The following is a 22484-nucleotide window of genomic DNA, read 5'->3' as shown; positions in this document are numbered from 1 at the left end:
CAACTTTAAGAAAAAATCCAGCATTTCATCACTGTAAAACATTTGCATTTTAGTGCATTAAAACTGTAAGAGCTTTCTAGCCCAGGAAGTCAAATAGGAGTTAAGCATTCAGAAATCTCTCAAGCAAATGGAATTTGGAAGGACTCCCTTAAAGTAGTAGGGATTGGGACAAAACTTACCAAATACTAAGCTTAGAGAAGGGAGCCTTGCTCTAATCCTTGTTATGATTCTCAGCCTGCCCTACTCACCTGCAGTCCTCATGCTTACATCTGTGTCGGTGCAAACAAAAATGAAGATGAGGTTCTGATGGGAGGGTGGAAGGCTACCTAATCATGCCTGCTTCCCCGCTAGGATAAGACCTTTTATGTGCTAGCCACTCATAATGACTATTAAATAATTCAGTGTAATAAAAACAAAGTGAGACAGGGATCTTGAACTCTGCCTCTGCTGCCTTTGTCCCTGTATTAGCCTCTGTCAGACACTCACGCTTCAAAGGATGTCATATTGCCAACATCATTGATGTCACATCATCCCTCTGGGGTCATGGCCAAACAGTAAATATTGCTGTGGGGTAAAAACTGCTTCTCGGGGGGGAAAAAGTAACACTTCCTGTTGCCAACTCTAATGACTCTGTTGTGAGTGTTGACGCTGTATGGTTTTCAGAGGGCTGGTGGAAATTCAGAAGTGTGTGTATTGTCATTTGATACAGCGTAGGTTTCAAGCCTTTCTGTTTGCAAAGAAAACTCAAAACTGTGAGGTCTGTTTATTTTCTAATTTTGAAAAGAATTTTTTTTACATTAACCTTATTGTATTTTAGCTAGTTTCAAAGTTACTAACTCAAAGGATTCAAAAAGCGTGAAGTATTTAAAGGCAAGAATCTAGGTATCTTTCTCTGAACAAGACCACTGAGTGCTGAAGGAACATTGTCTATCATCCTCAAGCAGGTTTTTGTATGTTAATAGCAGTTTAATATGTAAAAACATCTTAATTTCAAATATGACTTGAAAATTTTTGGCTGCTCAGTTTGGAAGCAAAAAAAAGGAGAGGCTACATCTGGCTGGTTACAGTTAACAGAAGACTATGTAATTACTAGGTGGCAAATAATACTGGGAGAGGTTACAGTTAAAAGATAAAGGTAAAATGTCACTGGAGAGAGACTTACCTGCTCATTCAATTTTGAAAGAAGAATTGATTTGGAACCTATGATTTCTCAAAATAATCTGCCTTATAAGAGATTTTAAGGAAATAAAGAACAAAAACAGGCTTTGACCCATTCTGATAAGGAAATTGAGACACAGAAATGATTTCTTTAAAACTGCACAGAACTGGTGGCAGAAGTGTGTTACCCTGAGAGTCTGACACCCACGTACAGTCTGCCTTCTGAAAAGCATCTACGATTACACATTTTCCCTAAGTCCATATCTTGGTTTCTGTAAGGAAACCATGGTCTAGGCTTGATGCTTTACTGTATCCTTTTCTCAGCCATCCCATACATTTGTGTACAAGTACCCTTCCAGCTGCTTTTCCTGCTCTGACTGTGTCATCCTGTGGTACTCCAAAACTGTTCCACTGATGAGACAGGAGACAATCTTGTGCAAAAATCTATGAGGATGCCTGTAGGGCAATTGAATTGCCTAGCTGCAGGTGCATTATAGCACTTCAAAAGGTCTTATGGCCAGCTGCCTTTCTGTAGGGATGTCTCAAATAATTCTTCCTGAACTAATAAAGGAAATGCCTCTTTAAGTAAAAGGGGAGGTTGACCAAAGAGTCATCAAGAGCAGTCATATGGTTTTTTTCTATTGCAGCTGATGACTGTGATTACTGGTCAAAGGTAATGGGTCTAAGGCTGGTTATTGCTTTTACAAAGTATACATATTAAAGTTCTGAGTTTGCCAGACACTCAGTATTAATCCAGTTTAGACTGGTGCAGTGTTTGTTTCCATTGATCAGCATTTATACTGGATGGTCTTTAATGATGGCTTTCAGTGATCCTAGGTATGGCGGGATATAGAGTGACATTGGCTCTTTAAATTCAGGATTTGGAGAAGTAGTGAGTAATGTACAGCAGGGGAGTACAATGAACCCGCACGGAGATTTGAAGTTACTGTAATCCAAAATTGGAGAGTTCATAGCTGAAACGTGCAGGAGAAATTTGCCGGACATCAGTGTGATAAGGATTTTGCTCCTGTGTGCAAGTGGCCTTTGTATTTCTGTGCTTATAGATACCTTTGCTCATATAAATGACTTGTGTGCAATGTCCCTAGCTCTGGTTTTCTAAACACAGTTTATAACTCAAATAATAGCTTTCTGGTTCCCTGGATCATGACTAATGTTCCTCCACGACTTGTTACTTGGCATGGAAACTTAAAAACAGTTAGATGGCTGCCTCCTGAGGCCAGCCGGCAGTCCCTCAAATGCCTGGACACCCTTTGGCTACTAGTAGATACTTCTGATTGCCTCATATCCTGCCCTTTCATGCCGTTCTCGGTCTTGTCTCTTTAGCCTCAGCTACGGAAACCTGTAGTACTGCCTTTGTTGGCAGGTATTTTTGTACTGTTTAGACTACCAGAACCGAACACACTGGAATCGCTGAAATAGTTGCCTTAAGCAAGTAAGCGTCTTATTTGGTACTTACCGTCAATGCCTGACTCTCCCAAAACATTGCTTGTCATGTCCAAACCAACAGCTAAAATTCTCAGTCCAGGTGCTCTGAATTCCTGGCATCAGTTACAGAAGCAGCCTCGCTTCTGGCTTTGATAAATGCCTTGCATGGCTGTTACAAACACCTGCTTTGCCCATTGCCTTAATTGCATTACACCTTGCCAGCCCTCTGCTGGCTCTCAGTCCTCAGCCAGCCTGCTCTTCCACACTGACAAAACCCTGCGGATGTGCTACTGCCCTAGCTGTAATCTTTTGGAAATGCAGCGAGGTTGACTCCTATTTCTTGAGCCTGAGACTGTAGTTTCTTTCTCTTAATTTTGTGACAATCCTTAAAACTTTACCCAAGACTGCTACATGTTTGGTGTGTTTTCCCTGGGAAGGAAAAATTGTTCTGCTTGCTTCTTTAGAACATTTCTCTGCTACGATGCTTTCAAGAAACCCCAACCAATACTGCTGCTTACTATGCTGTCTTATTTCTGGGAACATCCTGATCTGTCTAGTTCTCTGCCTTGGCATCACAAGCATCCCCAGCAAGCCTACACGCTGTGTTTTTGTTCTGATGTGTACATCACCCAGGATGCTGGTATCTGGCTGAAAACTCTCCTGTGTGTACAGTAATACAACTAGAGGGAGGAGAAGGGAGTTGTGCTCCTTACAGCTTCTGCAGGAGTTGTCAGTGCTGCTCTTTATTTGACTATGCTTTCTTCCTTTTGCACGTCCTATCTTTTATTTTATCTATCTCTCTCAGAACAGTCTCTTTCCTCTTAAAGCTGTGAACCTTATGCATACTGCTGCTTCTCTTCCTCATGCCCTGCAATTCCTTTCTTCAGGACTCTGACCTTCTCAGTACTGATCAGGCAGTTGGTGATGGTCATGTTCTGCCAACTGGTTGGCTGGTCTAGAGGCATTTGCAGAGAGGTGCTTGAAGATATGTTAAATACTTACATGCTTTCCTATTGGTTTTCTGCTGCCTTTTTTTCCCATTTTTCTTAAAATCGTGATGAGTCTAGACCCTGCTGCTTAAACTGTTCCCAGTTTCAAGCAATTTTTAATTGCTTAGAAAGTATTACATTTGGTTTTCAGACCAAGAAGTGCAGCAAGTTTGATCTCATAAGCTCAGCCAATAAATACAAGAAAATGTCTCCTCCTAATTAATTAAATTATTAACTGTGATTAAATAGCCATATGGTCATCTCGCTTTAGTTCATTTGCTTTCTTCCCTTACTTCTGTCTTTTGGATCAGGAGCTCCTCTCCCGTAAGAATCCCTGTTCCCTTTGTGTTCCTTCCTTCTGTGTTTTCCTGCCCATATGACTCTTGTTTATACTGACAGTAACAGAGGGAACAGGTACAGAGCTTTTTAGTTTTAAAGAAGTGTGTGTATCTGACTGTATATTGTTCAACTGGTAGCAAAAGAGATGAAACTCGCCTGATGTAGAGGTAGACAGGAATAAAGGTCAAGAGCTTTTGGACTTCAGATATATGTTTAGTATGCTATACAGTACTTAGCAGTAGAAATGTTTGAAATAAGATGAAGGTTCCTGAATCATTGCTAGATGTTGATATTCATATTGTCGCTGCAGCAGAGGCAGAATGTAACAGTGATTGAGGAGGTGGAAAGACTCGCGATAAGTGCTGAGTAACACTGCATAAGGGAAGGAAAGAGAGGAAGCTTTTTGATTTTATATTTTTGAGGCAGGCAAATTCAGTAGTAGAGCCTGGGTAAGAAACCATGCCACCCTTCCTTTTAAGCCTTTAAAAGGTTTCAATCTATGGGTCTCTTTTAAAAAATGCCTTGTGCTATGCTATTGCCCTTGGCAACTGGGGGAGAAAGGGGAAGGGTCACATACTCCTGTGAGAGGGGAAAGCAAATTTCATTGCTAGAAGCCTGTTTTAAAAATATAATACTTGGAAGACTGCACTGGCATCCTGGAAATTGAGCCTTCGTTGGACTAGATGACCTCTAAAGGTCCCTTCCAACCCAAACCATTCTATGATTCTATGAAATAAGTATGTGGGGACAGAGTGGTTTAAATGCCTTAATTCTGCCACTCTGCTGATGAACCTCTGCTTGGACTGGGAGTGAACAGGGTGACCTTCAAATTGACTTACCACAGCTAAACTTTTTCATTTGAATTTGGAGTGGGTTTTGTGTTTCTGTCTGTGTAATATGAATAACTTAAGGACAGTGGCTTTCGACCTCTTCTGATTTGTAAACCCCAGCTGTTTTTCAGTGGTTTTGCAGACCCTGTCAGAAATCTCACAGAAGCACGTTGCTGTATAGCATGTTTTAATATTTTTTTCTGAGTTCATGGATGCCTCTAAACTCGTCTTTGTTTCTTGGAGGAGGAGGAGAAGATGACGGTACAAATGGCAGTTTGAAAAGCTGTCCATTAGGAGGCTTGTTCTGGAAGTGACAGTTTATTTCCAAACATCATCAAAAATAGCACTGGGATTATTTTATGTTTTGGGGGTTTTGTGTTTGGTTGGTTTTCTTAAATTGGTGAAACTAACCCTTTTCCCCATTCAAAACCATAAGTCTTCCCCCTCTCCCCAAATAAAATTAGAGAACTCAGCTTGAATTTATTTAAAATTTTATATTAGTTTTCTTATGAGGCCAAGTTTTCATAATGTTTTTTTCCCCTCTGCAATCATGGAGGCTGTAAAAGTGATATAGTGGTATCATATAATGACTTGGTTCTAAGAGCTAAAATTTCAGAATAACAATAATTAGGGCACTGCCAATACAGTTTTGAGCAGCCAGCACTGTGCTGGCTTGAATCAGATTTCAATCAATAAAACAGAGGTGAAAGGTGCTGCTGCTCATCCTGTTTGACAACTCCCTTTTCTTTATTTACCATTCAATGCAGCAGCTAGGATTTCTTCAAAACACATGAAGGTTAAGTGTCAAAACAACAGGCAAGTCTATTCTGCGCCATATAGCTGAAACTGTGGTTTTGTGAATGAATTCTTAAGTGCATGTTGCCACTGAAATAGCATTGATTTGGGTTTGGACTTGAATGGTCAGCAAAGAGCTTTTCAACCCTTTACCGCCCATGAGGAGCCTGGCAAACAAATCTGGCAAAGCCTAGCTAAACTTAATTTTGACACAAGTGTTTCTCCTATGGTCACTTAATCAGAAACAGAATTTTCAATGGCTAAGTGAGCCAGTAAAATCTCTTTTAGTGTACTGGGATGTAGCTAATTATCAGTAGACAAATGATATTTTAAAAATGTGATTATCTGTAGTTTAACCTGTCCTATCAGTTGTGATGGATCTGCCATTAATTTCTACCTTTTCCCCCCTTTTTTTGCCAACGTTAAGTGGCTAAAAGCCAAGGTAAGAAGTGTTATTTCTCCTTTGACCCACAGTGCCTCATGTGACTGATAGTAGAGGCTGCAGAGCCATTAAAACTGAAAACTAGCGCTCTCTTATGCTCTCCTCTGCTTTCCATAGGATATTTAGATTAAACACGCTATACTTGATTTTTTTATTTACAGCGTTTAGCGTGTGTCAATGTATCTGTGATACATTGACATCTGCATTTATACATAGATACATTAATTTCTCTAACACGTGTAGTGCTTCGCTCTGAATTCAGTAGATGCCTTGACTCCCTCCACTTACATTTTTTGCAGGAGACTTCCCAGACAACCGGAATGACTCTGCTAGTCAAATAGCAGGGGCAAATTGAGAAATTCTGGGCCCATGCTGACTGTATTGTACTGTCAGTGTTAGAGTTTGATTTAAATTATTAATACCTGAATGGAGATGAACACAAATGTGGCTTCCCGTTAAAAAAAAAGAGGATATAAGAGGTTTGTGCATGAACCTGTCAATTGCCTACCTTTCTGATGTCTGTTGTAAATTAATAGCAAAAATAACATTAAGCTTGTATTTAGACTTTTTGTATTTCTGGTGTCTGTCTTGCGTGTAGCTGAAAACTTGCTGTTTGACAGCTGTCTGGGAATTCTCACTTCATATTCTTACACTTAAAAAAAAAACCAAGCTGTCAATAATAGAGCTGCTCTGTTATAAAAATAAAATCATGTTTTCCCTTATTTCAGCATGGAAATAACCAGCCTGCAAGAACTGGCACCTTGTCAAGAACAAATCCGCCTACACAAAAACCACCAAGTCCTCCCATGTCAGGCCGGGGAACTCTGGGGTAAGAATGAAGATTGCTTGGTCCTGCCTGTGAAATAGAAAGTTTTTAAATTGTGCCGGCATTGGTGTTTCTTAAGTATGTGGATAGATGGCAATTCTGATCGCATTTAGCAAAAAATACAATTACTTTGTCTGTATAAACCCTTTCAGCTGCACTACCTCTGATTTTCATTATGACCTTTTGAAAGAATGTTTTTTCATGGGAGATGGATTTATTATAGATATGGGTAAATGAGGAAGCTATTGTTATTCCCAATTTTGAGGGAGAAATCCTTAGTAATGCAAAAGAATATAAATAAGGTTTTAAATTTAGTGGAGGAAAGACTTCATTGTCAAAGTTTTTGTCTACTCATTTCTCAATATTATAAGAGGTACGAAATGGCCGTTGGTGCCATATTTGTTGCATCATCTAAGCAAAGTTCATGGCACAGTGAACACATTGATTCTCACAGGCTTGCACATTTTTATTTTTATGCTTAAATAAGGAAGGATTTTGCTATTTCTGAGTCCCACTGTGACCAGAGTTCCTTGCCGTAGCATCTGTTTTGCTGTTGTGGGCCTGTGGGGAGTGAAATTTGCTTATCTTGGTGTGCCAGCAAGTAGCTTTTGTTAGGCACCAAAACATGAATACTTCAGAAGCTCAGAGCACGTGCCATATGGTTTGGTTGATGCAATATCTTCCAAAAGACATCCTAAACAAGACCTACCTATTTGTCACTCTGTCTTTCCTTTGTGCTGTCGGGACTGAGGCACTGTAAAGCTGGCTGGCATGGTTCTGTTGGCTTCAGGTGTGCTGTCTGGGAAGCTGGAAAAATGACAAATAATGAGATGGAACAGGATGGGTATCAGGAGCAATATCCAAGGAAAATTAGGAGCAGCAATTCCTTTTGCTGAAGACTTAATGATTATTTTTTTTTTAATCCTGATTTGATGCTTTGCTGCTTCATGATGGCAGTGTTTGTTGTTTATTCTGCAGAGAAATTACCCTAGAGGCTTCTTCGGCATGTTTTGTGAAAATTCCCATTGCCTAAGGGCATGCAATCAGTATTCCAATTGCCTCTCTTATCCCAGCTGAGAAAGAGTTGTTTATCAGCCCTGGGAAGCTGGGTAGTGCTTTCATGTCCTCTTGGACGTTTGCTAGTGAAACAGCAGTGTTGATGTACTGGTTAGCTGCCTTGCTCTAATGCTCCCCCCTGAACAAGCCAGAACTGTTTGGTTGCCTTAGCTGATGCCTGATAAAGATTAATCAGCTGAACGTCATTTCCAGATGAGCTTGACAAGAGGCAGCAGTTGGCTGAGGGGGAGGAATTATGTGGGTTCATAACAGATTTCTATCTGCCCTTCTTGTTCAGGAAGTACATCTCTTGTATTGAGCAGCCGCGTTCTGCCAAAGCATGAAATATCATAGGCATGACTGTTTCCCTAATATATGCAGAAAAATTGCTAGAAACCACAAGGATATTACTCTTCACTCTTTGATCCAGAAAACAGAGATAAGCGTGTAAAATCAGGATGAGCGTGGTGTGTAACACGGGCCTTTAAGTACATGCTGCCTATTGTGCAGCTTGTCCCTCCAAGGCAGGACTGTCTGAAGGAATATGCTGGGGAGGAATCGCTCAGGCTGAAAAGGGAAAGGGGCTGTAAGAAGCAGGGGTCTCTTCACCAGACCAGGGAGAGGCTGTAGAAAACCTTGGATGCTCAGGTTGGAAGCACCACAGGAGATTGAGTATGAATTGCTGGAGCTGGATGGAGGGAGTAGTTGCAGTCGTGCCTTTTGAGGGTCCTGGAGCAGAGCAAGGCTTTGGACTCACTGTAGCTCTCCCTGGTGGCAATGGGCATCAGCACTGCACTGAAGCGCCAGGGGACAGTGATATGGGGAGTGCTGGGCAGTGTCAGGAAATAGTGTTTTCCTCTGTGTAAGGTTGGCAGAAAAGCAAAGGGAAGGATTGGACTTGAGTGATGGAAAGAAATTATTTTTTACTTCACTGGTGCTTGGGAGTTTGAGTTCTCTCATGACGCTGAGAAGAGCAAAGAGGAAACTTGAGGCGTGGCTGAACGTGAGGATGTAGTCAGGGTTTGCTTTTTGACAGTATTTTTAAATTATACAGGCAAAATAAATAGTACTACAGAGCGGTGTAGTAGTTCCTATTGCCAGTGCATTCCGAGGTAGAATATTTTAGAACATGAATTTTCAAGGTTATTTCTGTTGGAAGTGCATTTCAAATCTTCCCTGCTTATTTGTTTGGAGGTATTTAGAGCTCTTTCTGGAATACAAAGTTTCTTTATTTTTCCCACGACTGATCCCTTTTGGCAGATCTATAGGTGGTGGCAGTCTGCATATTAAAATCACTTGGAGTTCTTTATATAGACAAACTAATCTACAAACATTACAGTGCATGCAAACAATTATGGTATTTCCGCTTTTCTCTTCGAGAGGCTTTAGTAATAAAATGTTGTAGTTAAAATTTAGTACTGTTCATTCCGTATTATAAAAAGGAAGTCAATAAGTTTCTTAAAATACCAGGAAGCCACATAACTTACCAACTCAGTTATAACCAGTAATTGAACAAATGATTAAATGCCAGTAGTTTAGTATTTTTGTTTTTGTTTAGCTGGTACATTGCCAAATTCCACGTCTTGCAAGGGATCTCTTAGTTACTGGTGAGAACTGAAGAGCTCTGCAATTCAGTACAATAAACACTATTTTTAAGGCAGTAATGGGTCTGGTAAATAGATCACGAAAGATCTGTGTTATATTTCAGACTTGATGCAGTCTGCTAGGTGACCTTGGAAGTCTCTGGGCTTTTCTTTCTTGGGCTGCAAAATGGAGTCAATGAAGCTCATCTGTGAAGCACTTTAAGATCTGCTTAAGTGATATGAGATTGCTTGATTATTATGTGAAACAATGCTACTAGGAAGAGCAATGGTGATTGCAAATGTATCTTGTTCTGTGAATCTTTCAGCCTTACTCCTGCCTTAATGAGGTGAATACCTTTAGCCAAGAATGCTTTTAGGACAGTTAAGCATTTGGAGGGGAAAGAGGAAATTGTTACTGTTGAAAAGTTTGTCGTGCATGACAAACTGAAAGGTAACCCTGGAATATTACGCAGCTGTAACTATTGTATGTTATGTAGTTCAAAGAATGTATTTTTGGGTGATAAATGTAGTTTAGGCTTTTTTTATCAGTTTGTGCTGTAGGCTAACTTTTATGGATCTACCTACGTAAGAGCACTTTAGAGAGCTGAATGTGATCTGCCTACCCTGCCCAGTAGAATTTGTTTAATATACTGTAATGTGGGTCACTGTGCAGCGATCTCTCGTGAAAACTGAAGAACACACATGGCTTCACTATGTCATTTATTCTTTTGATCATCTGATCCTTTATCTTTCTGTCTTCAAATCTTTTTTCGTTGACCAGACGAAATACTCCTTACAAAACCCTGGAGCCAGTCAAACCGCCAACAGTCCCCAATGATTATATGACCAGTCCTGCTAGACTGGGCAGTCAGCACAGTCCAGGAAGGACGGCTTCCTTGAACCAGAGACCAAGAACACACAGGTAGAGTGTTTTCTCACTGTAACTCTTTCCTGCCTGGCATGCTGATGCTTTCTAAAGTCACAGAAAAGCTTTGAAACTTCATGCCTGTTGGCTTTTTGTTGAAAGGCAAAAGGTGAGTTATTCTACCAGTCTGCATTAACAGAACTTCACTGTATTATTGACTTCTCTAACACACAGAAGTGTCTTCATACTTTACAGAAGTCTCATTGTATCTAGCAACTTACTTCCATAACCACAGGCCTCATTTCATATAATCAGTTTATTTTGTTCTATGGTATTTGTTTCTCAAAAATAAGCAAAACTTCAAAATTTATGCAGTTGCAAGGTAGGGTAGTGATGGGTCCTAATGGGTTTAAAACTGCATTATTAACCTTAGCCTAAAATACACTTAGGCTTTTTTTTTCCTTTTTCTGTTCAAGACCACTAATTGCAAAGGGAAATTTCTGTTGATTAGAAACTGTGTGATGAAGGTAGTCTGAACAAGCTGATTGCTTTCTTTTGGCTAATACTTAATGCTCATAATTAGTGCCAGCATGATAGAAGTAGAAAATAAAACCTATTCACAGAGCATATATTAGCATCAGCCAGTTGTTTCCACATGCTTAAGACCTTTTATGAGAGTAGAGTGTGTTTTGGGGAGAAGTGTGTTCCAAGTGGACCCTTTTTTTTTTTAATGTAATTTTTTTCTTGAATTGCAAAGCTAGGTCTTTCTCTGAGCCTCTTGAGTGAATCCAGTTTTTTCACTTTGATTTTTTATCATAGGCTTCAAACTGCAGGGAAAAAACAGAAGAATTCAATGTAGCTAGAAGTAAGACATTAGCTTACTTTTTAGAGAACTTCTCTCAATTTTTTTTTAACTCCCAGTAGGCCATTAAACATCGTAGGTCACTAACGGGGGTTAAGAGAGTATTTTGGACACAGTTGATCATGAAATACTGTCAGAATGAAATACCTTCTAAATCTGGCTGCAGTGATGATCTTGTTAATCTGTTTAGTTGGCTACTGTAAATGCTCTCTACTCTTGTCTCACAAGATCATCTTTTATGTAGACTGCAGTTAGAAATTCAGCTGCAACCATGGTGACAAGATCAAGGTCTTCAGCAGACAGAACACTAATTTTGAAGGAATTATCTTAGCTTCCATTTCAGATCACTGACTTTCTTTTTTGTAACAGTCTTATTTTTCTAAGATATATTTGAATGATTTGTGCTTGACTCCTGACAGCACTGATCTGTAGCTACCCAGGAATGGTAAATAAGCTATAACATCACTGAGTACTCTTTAATTAGCATGGGTGGGTTAAAGTGGTGTTTTGGCTTCAAAACATCTTGACTACTTAGCTCCCTTTATATTATCCATTTAATCCATGTAAATTGAAGCCTTGGCCTAAGGAGAGCTCTTGGATAAGAATAAGGACAGATTCCACCTGAATCTTTGTTCTTTTTCAGCTCCCTCAGTGAAAAAAGTGTTATGGCCTCCAAAGGCATGTGTAGAAATGTTATCCACTAGTTCACTAAAAGTATGTTCTGTAAAAATCTGTATTGCTGACCTCTAATTTGTATACCACATAACGGTACTTAGACAAATTGTTACCTGCTGTACTGTTACCTTTCAGACTATCTTAGAAACAAACTTCTTGCACACAAAAAATGTGGGCACGTGCAGGTGGGCAGTGATACAGAAAATTATCCACACCATAACTCACGCCACACCCCCACCAAAAGTGGTTTATTGTGGCCATTCTCAGTTAAAACATTCTCAATCTAAACTTCTGCTCTGAGATGAGGAAATGTTCCTTCAGCCGACAGCATAAATAATCTTAAATAATTATTTATAGTTTAGGCATGAACTCTTCCAGCCCCAGCTTATTTCTTTCAATTATTACAAGGCCCCTGACCTATTTCTACAGTTGTTACTCCATTACCTAGAACTGGTATGGTTGCTTACCTTTCTATTTTTTAAAGCATTTAATTAGACATTGTATGCATGGTGATGTTTATCAGCTTAGCTAATTCCATTTATTAGGACTGTAATGCATCCAGACCTGATGAGCTATATGCAATTAAAGGTAGAGACAGAGGCATTTTATAGGGGATTTTTCAACAGTATGTAATTGAGTTAGGCTAGCAGAGCTCGCACAAGAAGTGTGACTGTTGATAGGCCTTTGTAGGAAATGCTGTGCTAATACTCGTGGGTTTCTTTTTGTAGCGGTAGTAGTGGAGGAAGTGGCAGTCGGGAGAATAGTGGAAGCAGCAGTATTGGCATTCCCATTGCTGTGCCTACACCTTCACCGCCAACCATTGGACCAGGTATGTGGGACTCTTCCCATGTTAACTTAAGGCTTGTAATGTCAGTTGCTTGTATTCGCAGAAGGGTTTTGACTGAATATGATGGGGTAGAAACCGTCCTGAAGCACAGTCCGAGTCAAGAAATCTCTTATGAGGGCTGAGGGACATCTAAACTTTTGATTCTTTACCAAAAGTACTTGCAGAACAATCGCTTATAGAATAGGGGATGGTTAAAACACTTTTGTCAGTCCATGTTTTTACAAGATAATCAAGTTGGGGAGGGGATAGAAGGGAAGAGGTGTATCCTTTTAAAGCTTAAGTATATTTTAAAATGTCTATCTACAATTTGGTGTTTCTGGATGCCCTTGAGAAGCAGCAGCAACTGTGTACATGTTTGATAGGAAATATTGTCTTCTGAAATAGCCTACTGACTTTACCATCTGCCAATTATGGTATATACATAATTTTTTAAATTAAATAGAAGTCTTTACTTTAGATAAAACACAGATGATGACCTACAAAAACACTGCTAGTAGTAGTATTCAGACTTATCTGCCAGTGTTGTGTATGCTACTATTACAGTCTGAAGTTGCTAAGCTATGATGGAGATCATTAAGAGAGGCAGGAGAACTAGTGTGTATAAGACAGCACTGCAATAAGAGAACTGTGCAGGGTCTCTCAGCAGCGAAAGCATACTTGCTTGTCTTTAAGGGACATTCATGTCTTTAAGAACGATGAATGGTGAGAATGTGTAGGATCCTTCTTTATTATAAGCCAGAAGGATTATTATCTTGGTAATAAACCAACTCAGTCACTTATTATCTGTGTGCTTTGTAAGCACATAAAGCTAACTTGGACAAGAAAACAGCGGTGTTTTGGTGTTATGTAATTTTGCTATTGCACCTCTTGTCATCTAAGGAAGAGAGATTTAAGTCTTCACTTTCTTATGCACATGTACACTTTCCTTTCCCAGGTGTTTCTGATCCTGCAGTGGTACAAATAGACATGAAACCTTATTGTCATTTGGCATCCCATAAAAATCAATGGGAATAAAGGTCTACAGATGTAGAATCCTGTGTGTAGGATCAGGGCCTGAGTTTGTATCAGTTGACTGAAGTTGAATTTCTGTATTTATCTGGGAAGCCTAACAAGTGCCCATGGTTTCTTATTTGGTGCTTTTTTTAAAAAAAAAAAACAAACACGGCCTAATTGGGAATATAAACTATTTTATTAGCATACATTTCTGTTCCTCCTCCTCCTGGAGCCCCGCCAGCACCACCACTGCCACCACCTCTCCCGATGGGCAGTCTGATAGGTGAGCCTTGTGTCAATGCTGAAGTGATTGCAGTCACGCTGCATAATCAATAATCATCTCTTCCTAATGGATTAGTGAGGGTGTTTTTTCTTCTGTAGTGGGGTCTACATGATTTTAAAGTAAAAATCAGTTCTGGGATTTTTTTTTGTTTAATTTTAAACAAATTAATCACTAATTTCCTGTGGTTAAAGCCTCTGAAGGTAAATGCACAAGGTGTGGGGAAAAGGCTGCCAGTTGCTTGAAATCTCTCTTCCCAATAAAGCTAAGATCCAGTTAGTCTGACGTATAAGAACTCCAAACCTCCAAAGAACTCCAAATGAATATCACTCCTGCAGCAGAAATGAAGCTGCAACAGTTGCATTCTGGTTAAAAACCGTAGCTGATGTGTAAGGTGATGTATGTATTTTACCAAGTGGGTGTACAGTGACTGAAAAGCAGAAGTGTCTGTCACAGTGGCTTCAGTTTGATTCTGTAGTGCTACAGGCGGGTGGCAAACTGGAATACTTGATACAAACTAACAGTTCTTGAAAAACTGCTTCAAGCATTACATAGAGCTGTTAGGATGGGATCTAAAAGTAGTGCTTTTTAAAACAGGCAGGAGAAAATACCCCACCCTTTCTTATCACGTGACTGATGACAAAATTAATTGATTGTGTTATGCAACTAGCTTTGGAGGCTTTGACCCACATAACCCTTTGCACTTTCCCTTACTGAAGTGTTAAGTGAAAGTGACTTTGGATAGTGTTACAGGACTGCAAACTTCTGATCGCACACTGTTTGTGTATATATTTGTGTGTCTGTGCATTTTTGTATATATTTATATATATTTATATAAGATATATACATATGTATGTAAAAGCACAAAAAATTTTATTGCAAAACAATTTTTGCATTTAAAAATTGCATTGATCCATGTGACCTCAACGTGTGAGATTCATTAGTTTGCAAGGTGTGATTGTTTTCTCTCTCTGTCAGAGGTTAATCCAAAAGAGAACTTAAATTGTTTTATTAACCTTGAAATTTGTGCAGCAAGCATGTGGAAGGTAAAAATGGATGTTCATCCTGAAGAGTGAGTGACATGGCTTTCTGTCAGCTGGCAATGGCGATTCTGATTTGTTAGTGCAAATTCCATCAATTTAAAAGCACAACTAGCAAATATGATCAATTAAATGTGCCAAGTGTCCGAAGCTCATGACATTTGTTTTGCTGTTTTGTTAGAGTGTCTTTTTATATTAGATTGGAGACAAGTTCTGGTTCACCATGGAAAACATTTGCTTTGAGCACAATGTGAATTTTTTTCTGTGTGCTTTTTAATAAAGGGTATTGCATGTAGAATAATTGAGATATGCTTAGGAGTTGGAAGCTGACTCAATTTTCCTGTCCAATCCAGTCTCTCAAAGTAGTTCTCAGCATTTCTCAAATGCCCTTTATATGAATGTTGGTTTATGTGCTGTATGTTTTTTCTTATTATTAATTATAACAGGGATGTTTGTTTTCTGTTAATCTCCTGTCACTGGTCTTAAGTTATTGGAGACCTGTAATCAAGTATTTCCCATGTTCTGGGCTTTTTTCTGTTTTCTGCGTTCTGTCACAAGTAATGCTCTGCTTAAGTCTTTTCCTTGGTTCCTCTGGCTAATGCTTTTCAGCTGCTCCGGGTTCAGCTCCTGGTTCCCAGTATGGCACAATGACCAGGCAAATCTCGCGACACAACTCTACCACTTCTTCAACATCTTCTGGTGGATACAGACGGAATCCTTCTGTGACTGCCCCATTTTCTGCTCAACCTCATGTTAATGGCGGGCCTCTCTATTCTCAAAATTCAAGTAAGCTTCTGAGCTCCGAAATCACAAACTGTTTTGAGCAAAATGATTGTAAAAGCATGCATGGCATTTTAATTCATTTATGAAGAGCATCAATCAAATTACTGCTTTCTCTCCTAAAATAGAAGGAAAAACAAACAAGAAAAACCATGTTGAAGTTGTACAGTGATTGCGCTATATGCAATTATACTGTTTTCCCCTCTGACTTGTTTGCTGTTACTCATGACAGGAAATTATTATGATTGCCTATCTAATTATAGGCACATTATCCTTAGCATTTCAGGTGTGCTTGGAGAACATAAACTAAAACCAGATTTTATTTTGCAGGAGACCTAATATGGTTGTAGTACGGTCCCTCCACTACTGGGCTAGTGGCAAGAGAGTGCTGTCAGAGCACAGTGCTCATGTATCAAACTTTCCCCATTACACAGTTCCTCTCTGTCTCTTTCCCAAATCCTCTCCTGATTCTGTGTTTCTCCTTTGTTCTTAGTTTTAAGCTTGACTGTTAAAGAAGAGCTCAGCCTCTCTCTTTTTATCAGACTCCTCTGTGCTTCCACACTGGTAGTAGTATTAGGTGGAAATGAATGAGGGAAGGGATGGATGCTGTGGGCAAGTTAGCACATTTCAGTCAGCAGCCTCCTGCCTACCTACCCAACAGGGCAAACAAGGTTCATTGCAGAGGATCTGCAAAATAAGGATCTATGTGAGTGTTGGTAGAAAGCTGTTTCTATGATGAAACTTCTTCCTTGCCATTTCCATAGATTTTGACCAGATACACGTGGAGTGATAGTCCTCTAATGGTCTCTGGTGGTGTTTTTCAGCATGCCAACTCTTTAAACTTCAGAGTGATATTTCTTTCAAAAAGAAATGTTGATGTTTGGGCTGAAGATCACTTTGGACCAGTGTTTGCTGTTGTGTACTTAAGGAAAGAATGCATATAAAATATTTGAGGCACTGAGGTGAAGAGCTTTCTCAGTGGTTTAGAAGTGTTATGTCTATCAGAAAGCTTTTTTATATTCAGACAGTACCTATCCTTTTTTTTTCAATCCTGATTTTCCTCCCACTCTCTCACTCATACTGGCCCTTTATTTTCCTTTGCACTTTTGTTCCCCCAAATTAATTCACCATAACAACAGAAACTCCTTCCTGTTTGAACAGTTGCGTTCTCTTGAATAAACAGGGCTTTACTTCTGGAAGTAGTTCAGTTGTCTTAAATGCTATGCACACCACTGTTTCTGAACATTTACATTTGTCCAAAGCAATTTTTTGCTCAAATGCAGGTGCTGTTCCTTAATCTAGCCTCTCTGGTGTTTTCAAAATACTGATTGTCAGCATTTTTTAAACAGTATTTTGATGGGTGTGTTTTTCTACTTCAAACTGTTTTCCTCTGTTTCTATCACTGGTGATTTTTTAAAAAAAATTAATGCTGTCTTGACATTAAATCCAGGTCCCATGTTTCCTTGAGGTTTTACTTTTCATGCTAACAAATACTCTGTTTTTCTTAGACATTTACTTCAATTTTGTGAGAAATCTGTTTGTTCTCCCTTTTTTATTGATCATTTCTCCCATACAGTTTATTTGGTTATTGGTTTTGTAATGAACTAAATGCTCCATTTTTATTCATCAAACATTAATCTTAGTTATGGCTTTATTTAAAACTGTTCCTTACTTGAAGTATAGCATAGAACCTCTTTCAAATTTGGTTCCAACTATATTACCCTGCTGAATTCCCACCTTCACAGGAATTTCTTTGCTTCAATGCAAGAGAAATTCCACTGTGAAGGGGCACGGTATAAACAAATGAGTTGATGTTTTGTTGGATTTTTCCTTTTTTTCTTTCCCCCTGCTTCACGGGGAGACGTCCTGCCAGAGGTGATACTTTGAATGGCATGCTTCTGCTACCATGCCTCCTTCCTACTTGCAGAAGGAAGAGTTGAACATCTTGGGTGTCAGCCCAGCATCTCTGGGCGCTGGTGCCGTGTGTCTCATATCTCATTACTCACCAAAGAGGTGCATAGGTCAGCGAAGATGAGCTTGCAAATGCTTCCGGGGGAGCTCTGTGCACTAGCATGGCCAGTTGTAGCTGTTGAAGCCTTTGCCAGCCTCTTAGGTTGCCGAGTGCCTCTAACCACAGAAGACTTAGTAATTCAAAATAAAGCTCCATTCTGCTCTAAACCCACCTGGTTATCCTACCAACAAGCAACAAGGTCCCTTTTTCTATGTAAAACAAAAATATAGTAAGCCAACCCAGTGTCCCCCACCCCAGCAGAAACAAAATTACAGGAGTTGCTCTGTATGAACATTAAGTATTGATGTTGCAGCATTGTTTCCCTTGTAAAGTAGTTGTCTTTGCCCTGGGTCAGTGCTGCTTCGCTGCACTTGATGTAGTGCTCTACTCTTATTTTGGAGGAGGAGTCCAGAATCCTGCAAAACATCACCTCTACTTCTAGTACCATACTTTTAAAAAATAACTCCTAAATTTGAGTAATCCTTATTTGGCAGCAAGATGAAAAGCTTGGTTCTGTGTGCTCGCCAAGTGAAGCAGAGCAAGTCCCTTCAAACACGTACCCTGTGAGCTTCCAGACACACAGCCTGTGCTCAGCTTTTTGTTCAGCTAAACAGAGGGGCATGCTTTGCTTTTTTGATCCTCAATTGGCTAACCAGAAACTCAGCCGTGTTGGAAACACAAGCTTGAAGGAGGCTCTTCTGTGTATGTGTTCTTGTTGTTCTTTACATACTTTGTTTTGTGGTCCTCGTTACTGATGGCTGCTTTTGTTTGTTTCCTTTTTTTTTTGTCCCCCTTTTGTCTGTTTGACTTTCCCCAATATGGTGTGTGTGTGTGTGTGTTGCTACCAGTTTCTATTGCTCCACCCCCTCCCCCTATGCCCCAGTTGACTCCACAGATACCTCTCACAGGCTTCGTGGCCAGGGTGCAGGAAAACAGTAAGTTTGGACAAGCTGAGCTGTTAAAGGGTAGAGCCTACTTTCTTCTAGCATGCATGGCTGGCAAGTCAGACTCTATTTTGTTTCCTTTTCCAGAAGCTAATACCATCTTGCATTCTAGTGTCAATATGCTATTGGAGCTGAAGGGCACACTCTTCAATATTCTATAACGTGCATTTTTATTAATGACCCATTTAAGTTCTGAACTGCAAATTTATTATGGAAATACAGTGTGAAATATGTGGCATCTGCTTGGTGTGAATATAGACATGTATCTTAACGAAAAATATTAATTTGATGTTGAATCATCCTGCCTGAGGCTTTTTCACTAGGGATAATTGATTAGTTTTTATTAGAAAGGCTTATGTGGACTGTCAAAATATGTACTGTGTAACCATTGACTCTCATACTCTAGTAGTTTTCAGGAAGATGTACGGTCAATTGAAAATGTGCAGTCTTATGTTCTAATGCCATTACAAAGGAGCTTGTAAGGTATTTCCCCTCTCGTCAGCCTTTCATTATCCATTTTTTTGTGTTCTTTAGCCAAGTTTCCCTACTGAGCTTCTTGCAGCATAGCTCTGCTTGTTAGGTTTGCAGGAGATGTGCTCCCTGACTATGACCTGTGCTGCAAGGTGTTTTATGCTGGTAACTCTGCTTTTACCATTACCGTTTGATTCATTTCAGGTCAGTGTTACTGTCCCAAATGCTAGTGCAGGTGTAAAGCCATTTGCCTGATCTGGGGACATCTTTGCTGTAGGATTACAGTGCCGTTCTGTAAACAGCAGAATGAATGCAATGTAGATAGGGCATGAAGTAAGTATAAAATGTTTTTAAAGTGTTTGGGAGCCATAGCGAAGTCTGCTAGCATCTCAGGGGCTACTACTACACAGTAGCGACGTAGCTCCAGCATACATTTAGGGGCCCCCAGATCTGACTAGCACTGCTGTTCAGCTTCTCATTAGAGCTTTCAAGTGGTCATGTTCTGAGCATTCCCCTAGAGATAGGAGGCATCTCTCTGGTTCTCGTTCAAAAGAAGGGTATTTCGGTGTTGTGCTAGGTAAATAATAAGAATCATGTTGATGTAGAATAGTATGCCACAACATTCTGTTGACAAACCTTTCCAAAATTCGAAGTGTAGAGGTAAACCTACTGAAGATAAAGGTTACAGAATGTCTTCACTTGCAGATAAACTTGAGAAAATTGACACCTGCTTCTGAATTGTTCCAAGTATTGTCCTCCTGGAGATAACACAGCCCTCGGGAGAGCAGAGGTGAAACGGACAGACTTATTCGTGTGTGCAACAAAAAGCAAGCTGACTTGTGAATGAGATTGCAGCAAAAATAGCTGAAGCTTGAAATCTGGTCTTAGGAATTGTTCTTTTTATTTTCTTTCTTTTAACACTCCCTTGGGTTTGAAAGTCATATAACGAGTATGGCTTTGAGCTGCTGCTGCCTCGTTTCGGAGGCAGGGGAGCGTGTGGCAGTCTGCGCATATGCGCCGCAAAACTGGCTGTAGAGGCTGTTGTTGACTTTTGGCATTGTGTGCTAGACTTTCATCTGCCTCATTTTCTGCAGTAAGTCTACAGGGGAGTGGAGTTAGGGAGATGTTGAAGGCTTGCCTTTTCCTTATCATAAAGACCTCTGGGTTTGGACAGCAACGTCCTCTGCTCTGTGGACTTCGAAGCCCTCTGTCCTTGTCCTCTGAAAGAAGCTATGCAACACCTATTCTTTTTTCCTGCGCCCTGTGCCCAAACTATGGGTATTTCCTTCAGAGAGGTTTTGTGTCCAGTGCCCAGGGACAGCTGATTGGATGTAAATCGCTGTACTGTCACACCCCATCCTTTCAAAAGGAATCTGCTTGTCCCCATTTAAAGAACAGGGGTGTGAATACATACAAGAGAAGGTGTCTCAATTTTGAGCTGCGTAAATACTGATCCTTTTACCCTTTCTCATTTAGTGTGGTTTTCTGTACGCTTCCTCTGCCCCTACCCCCAGGAAAAGTAATGCTATTCTAGAGTCTGCCTGCTTTAAGTTCTGAACCAGGAAAAGTCTAGGTTAAAATCCAAGACGTGGCGGGGGGGATACTTCCATGGGCTGGCACTTGTCTAATTTTCTGTTCCATTCTCTCTCCTTGTTTAAATGTGAAGTTGAATTGTCTTAAATGTTTCACATAAAGCATGCAGTTTCTGCACTGCAGAACACAGTCAGGGTATGTGTTGGTGCTTTCACACTTGCATTTCCTGCCCTCTTTTCTTCTTTTCAAATAAGCAACTTCACTGTTGAATAAATACAACTTTTTGCATTTAGTAAGGTAAGGATTTCTCAAGATCTCAAAGGATTGTTGTTTCAATACTGTTTGTTTTTTGTTTTTTTCATGGCTGCAGATGGAAGTTAAGGGGAGAAATACATTTTGTGAAAGCTGTGCTGAAACTACTGCACAAACCCAATCCATTCATAAACAGTGTTGTCATGTGTCTGTAGTGGATTAATGAAGCCTGCCTGTGAGTGCTTTCAGTAACACAGGCAAGACAAGCGTTCACTTAGCCAAAGACTTTGTTAGCCTGTCTCCAAGTGACATAAATGGGCTTATGTATGGGAGACGAATTACTAACACAGTGGCAGCCAGTCTTACTGCTGGAGAGAGCTGTGGGGTAGCTATACAGCTCAACTGGTCAAGTTGAAGAGGAGCTGGGCTCACAGGTGAAGAACAGCATTAGCTTTTCAAGGGGTAGAGAATGGGCTGGGTGGCAGGGCTGAGGCAGCTTCTGCCCCCATGCAGCAGCAGATTTGGCTTCGCCTATACCTGCACAGTGCTCTGACTGAGCCAGGACGTGGGAGCTGTGCTCAAGCCCCGTGTCAGGGGCATGTGGCTGAAGAGCTGAAGTTAGTCACTGCTGGAGAAGTGGCCAGGCAAAAGTAAAGAGCATTAAAGCAAACATAAACCTTATTTCTAATCTCCAGTGCCATTGTAACTCAGTGTTCTTTCCTTGCCCTGCAGCTTGGCTTTCTTCTCAAAATTAGTGTAGTGTGCTGGAGCTACATGTTCTGGAGCACATGCACAGCCTGATGGCTCCTTGCAGTCAAACCCCTTCTAGAGCAGTGGTTTTCAGCCTGTTTTTTCAATGCACAGACTCCCAAATCCCTTGTAATTAAATCTGTATTGCTATATAACAAAGTTGAGTTTAGTGACCGTAGCTTCCTTTCAGTAACTTCTGGCTTCGTACTGCTTACACCTAGGTCCATGTGTACTGGACCACAGTTCCTAAGGAATAGGATAAGTGACTTGATGTCTTGCTCTCTCTCCTTTGCTGCCAGCTGCTGCGAACATTACTGAAAACTAATTTGATGAACTGTTTTTCAGAGTGATTTGTACCATAATGCCTTTCTCTTTTTCCCTTTCCCAAAGCGACTTGTAATGGTGCTGATTGGAGAATCTCAGGGCAGGGATTTGACATTTTGGATTATACACTTAATTCCTTGAGCACTTTTTCCCCAAGAGCAGCAGCTGCCTGTTGTAGTTTTACATTATTAATTGAATCCTGGATATGTGCACACACACAAGCTAGTCTGCAAGATAAGGATCAGTACAAAGCTTTTCTTCTGCAGAAGGATTAGTTGGCATTCTCTTACCTGGTTAAATCTTAAACACTAGCCTCTTCCCTTTTTTTTATGATCCACACCAGATCTTTTTGTCCCCTTAATGCTAGCTCTGAGAGAAAAGGAATCCAAAGAA

At 40.2% G+C, this 22484-nt stretch overlaps 1 protein-coding gene across 11 annotated transcripts in view; it reads left to right on the top strand.

Annotated features, from left to right (window-relative positions):
* Window positions 1-22484, top strand: part of ABI1 (abl interactor 1) — an 84071-nt gene that overhangs the window by 58387 nt on the left and 3200 nt on the right. The window contains exons 4-10 of one of the 11 annotated variants that reach the window (XM_064444841.1): window positions 5985-5999; window positions 6728-6828; window positions 10246-10386; window positions 12595-12695; window positions 13909-13989; window positions 15636-15812; window positions 18666-18752. In XM_064444841.1, the coding sequence (XP_064300911.1) occupies window positions 5985-5999; window positions 6728-6828; window positions 10246-10386; window positions 12595-12695; window positions 13909-13989; window positions 15636-15812; window positions 18666-18752 (703 nt within the window). The remainder of the gene's footprint in view (window positions 1-5984; window positions 6000-6727; window positions 6829-10245; window positions 10387-12594; window positions 12696-13908; window positions 13990-15635; window positions 15813-18665; window positions 18753-22484) is intronic. The other 10 variants (XM_064444834.1, XM_064444835.1, XM_064444839.1 and 7 more) reach the window with 10 other exon arrangements.

Source organism: Phalacrocorax carbo, chromosome 2 (genome assembly GCF_963921805.1).
Source record: "Phalacrocorax carbo chromosome 2, bPhaCar2.1, whole genome shotgun sequence".
NCBI lineage: Eukaryota > Metazoa > Chordata > Aves > Suliformes > Phalacrocoracidae > Phalacrocorax > Phalacrocorax carbo.
Note: the sequence above shows the minus strand (reverse complement) of the source record. Positions and strands in the feature narration are given on the sequence as shown.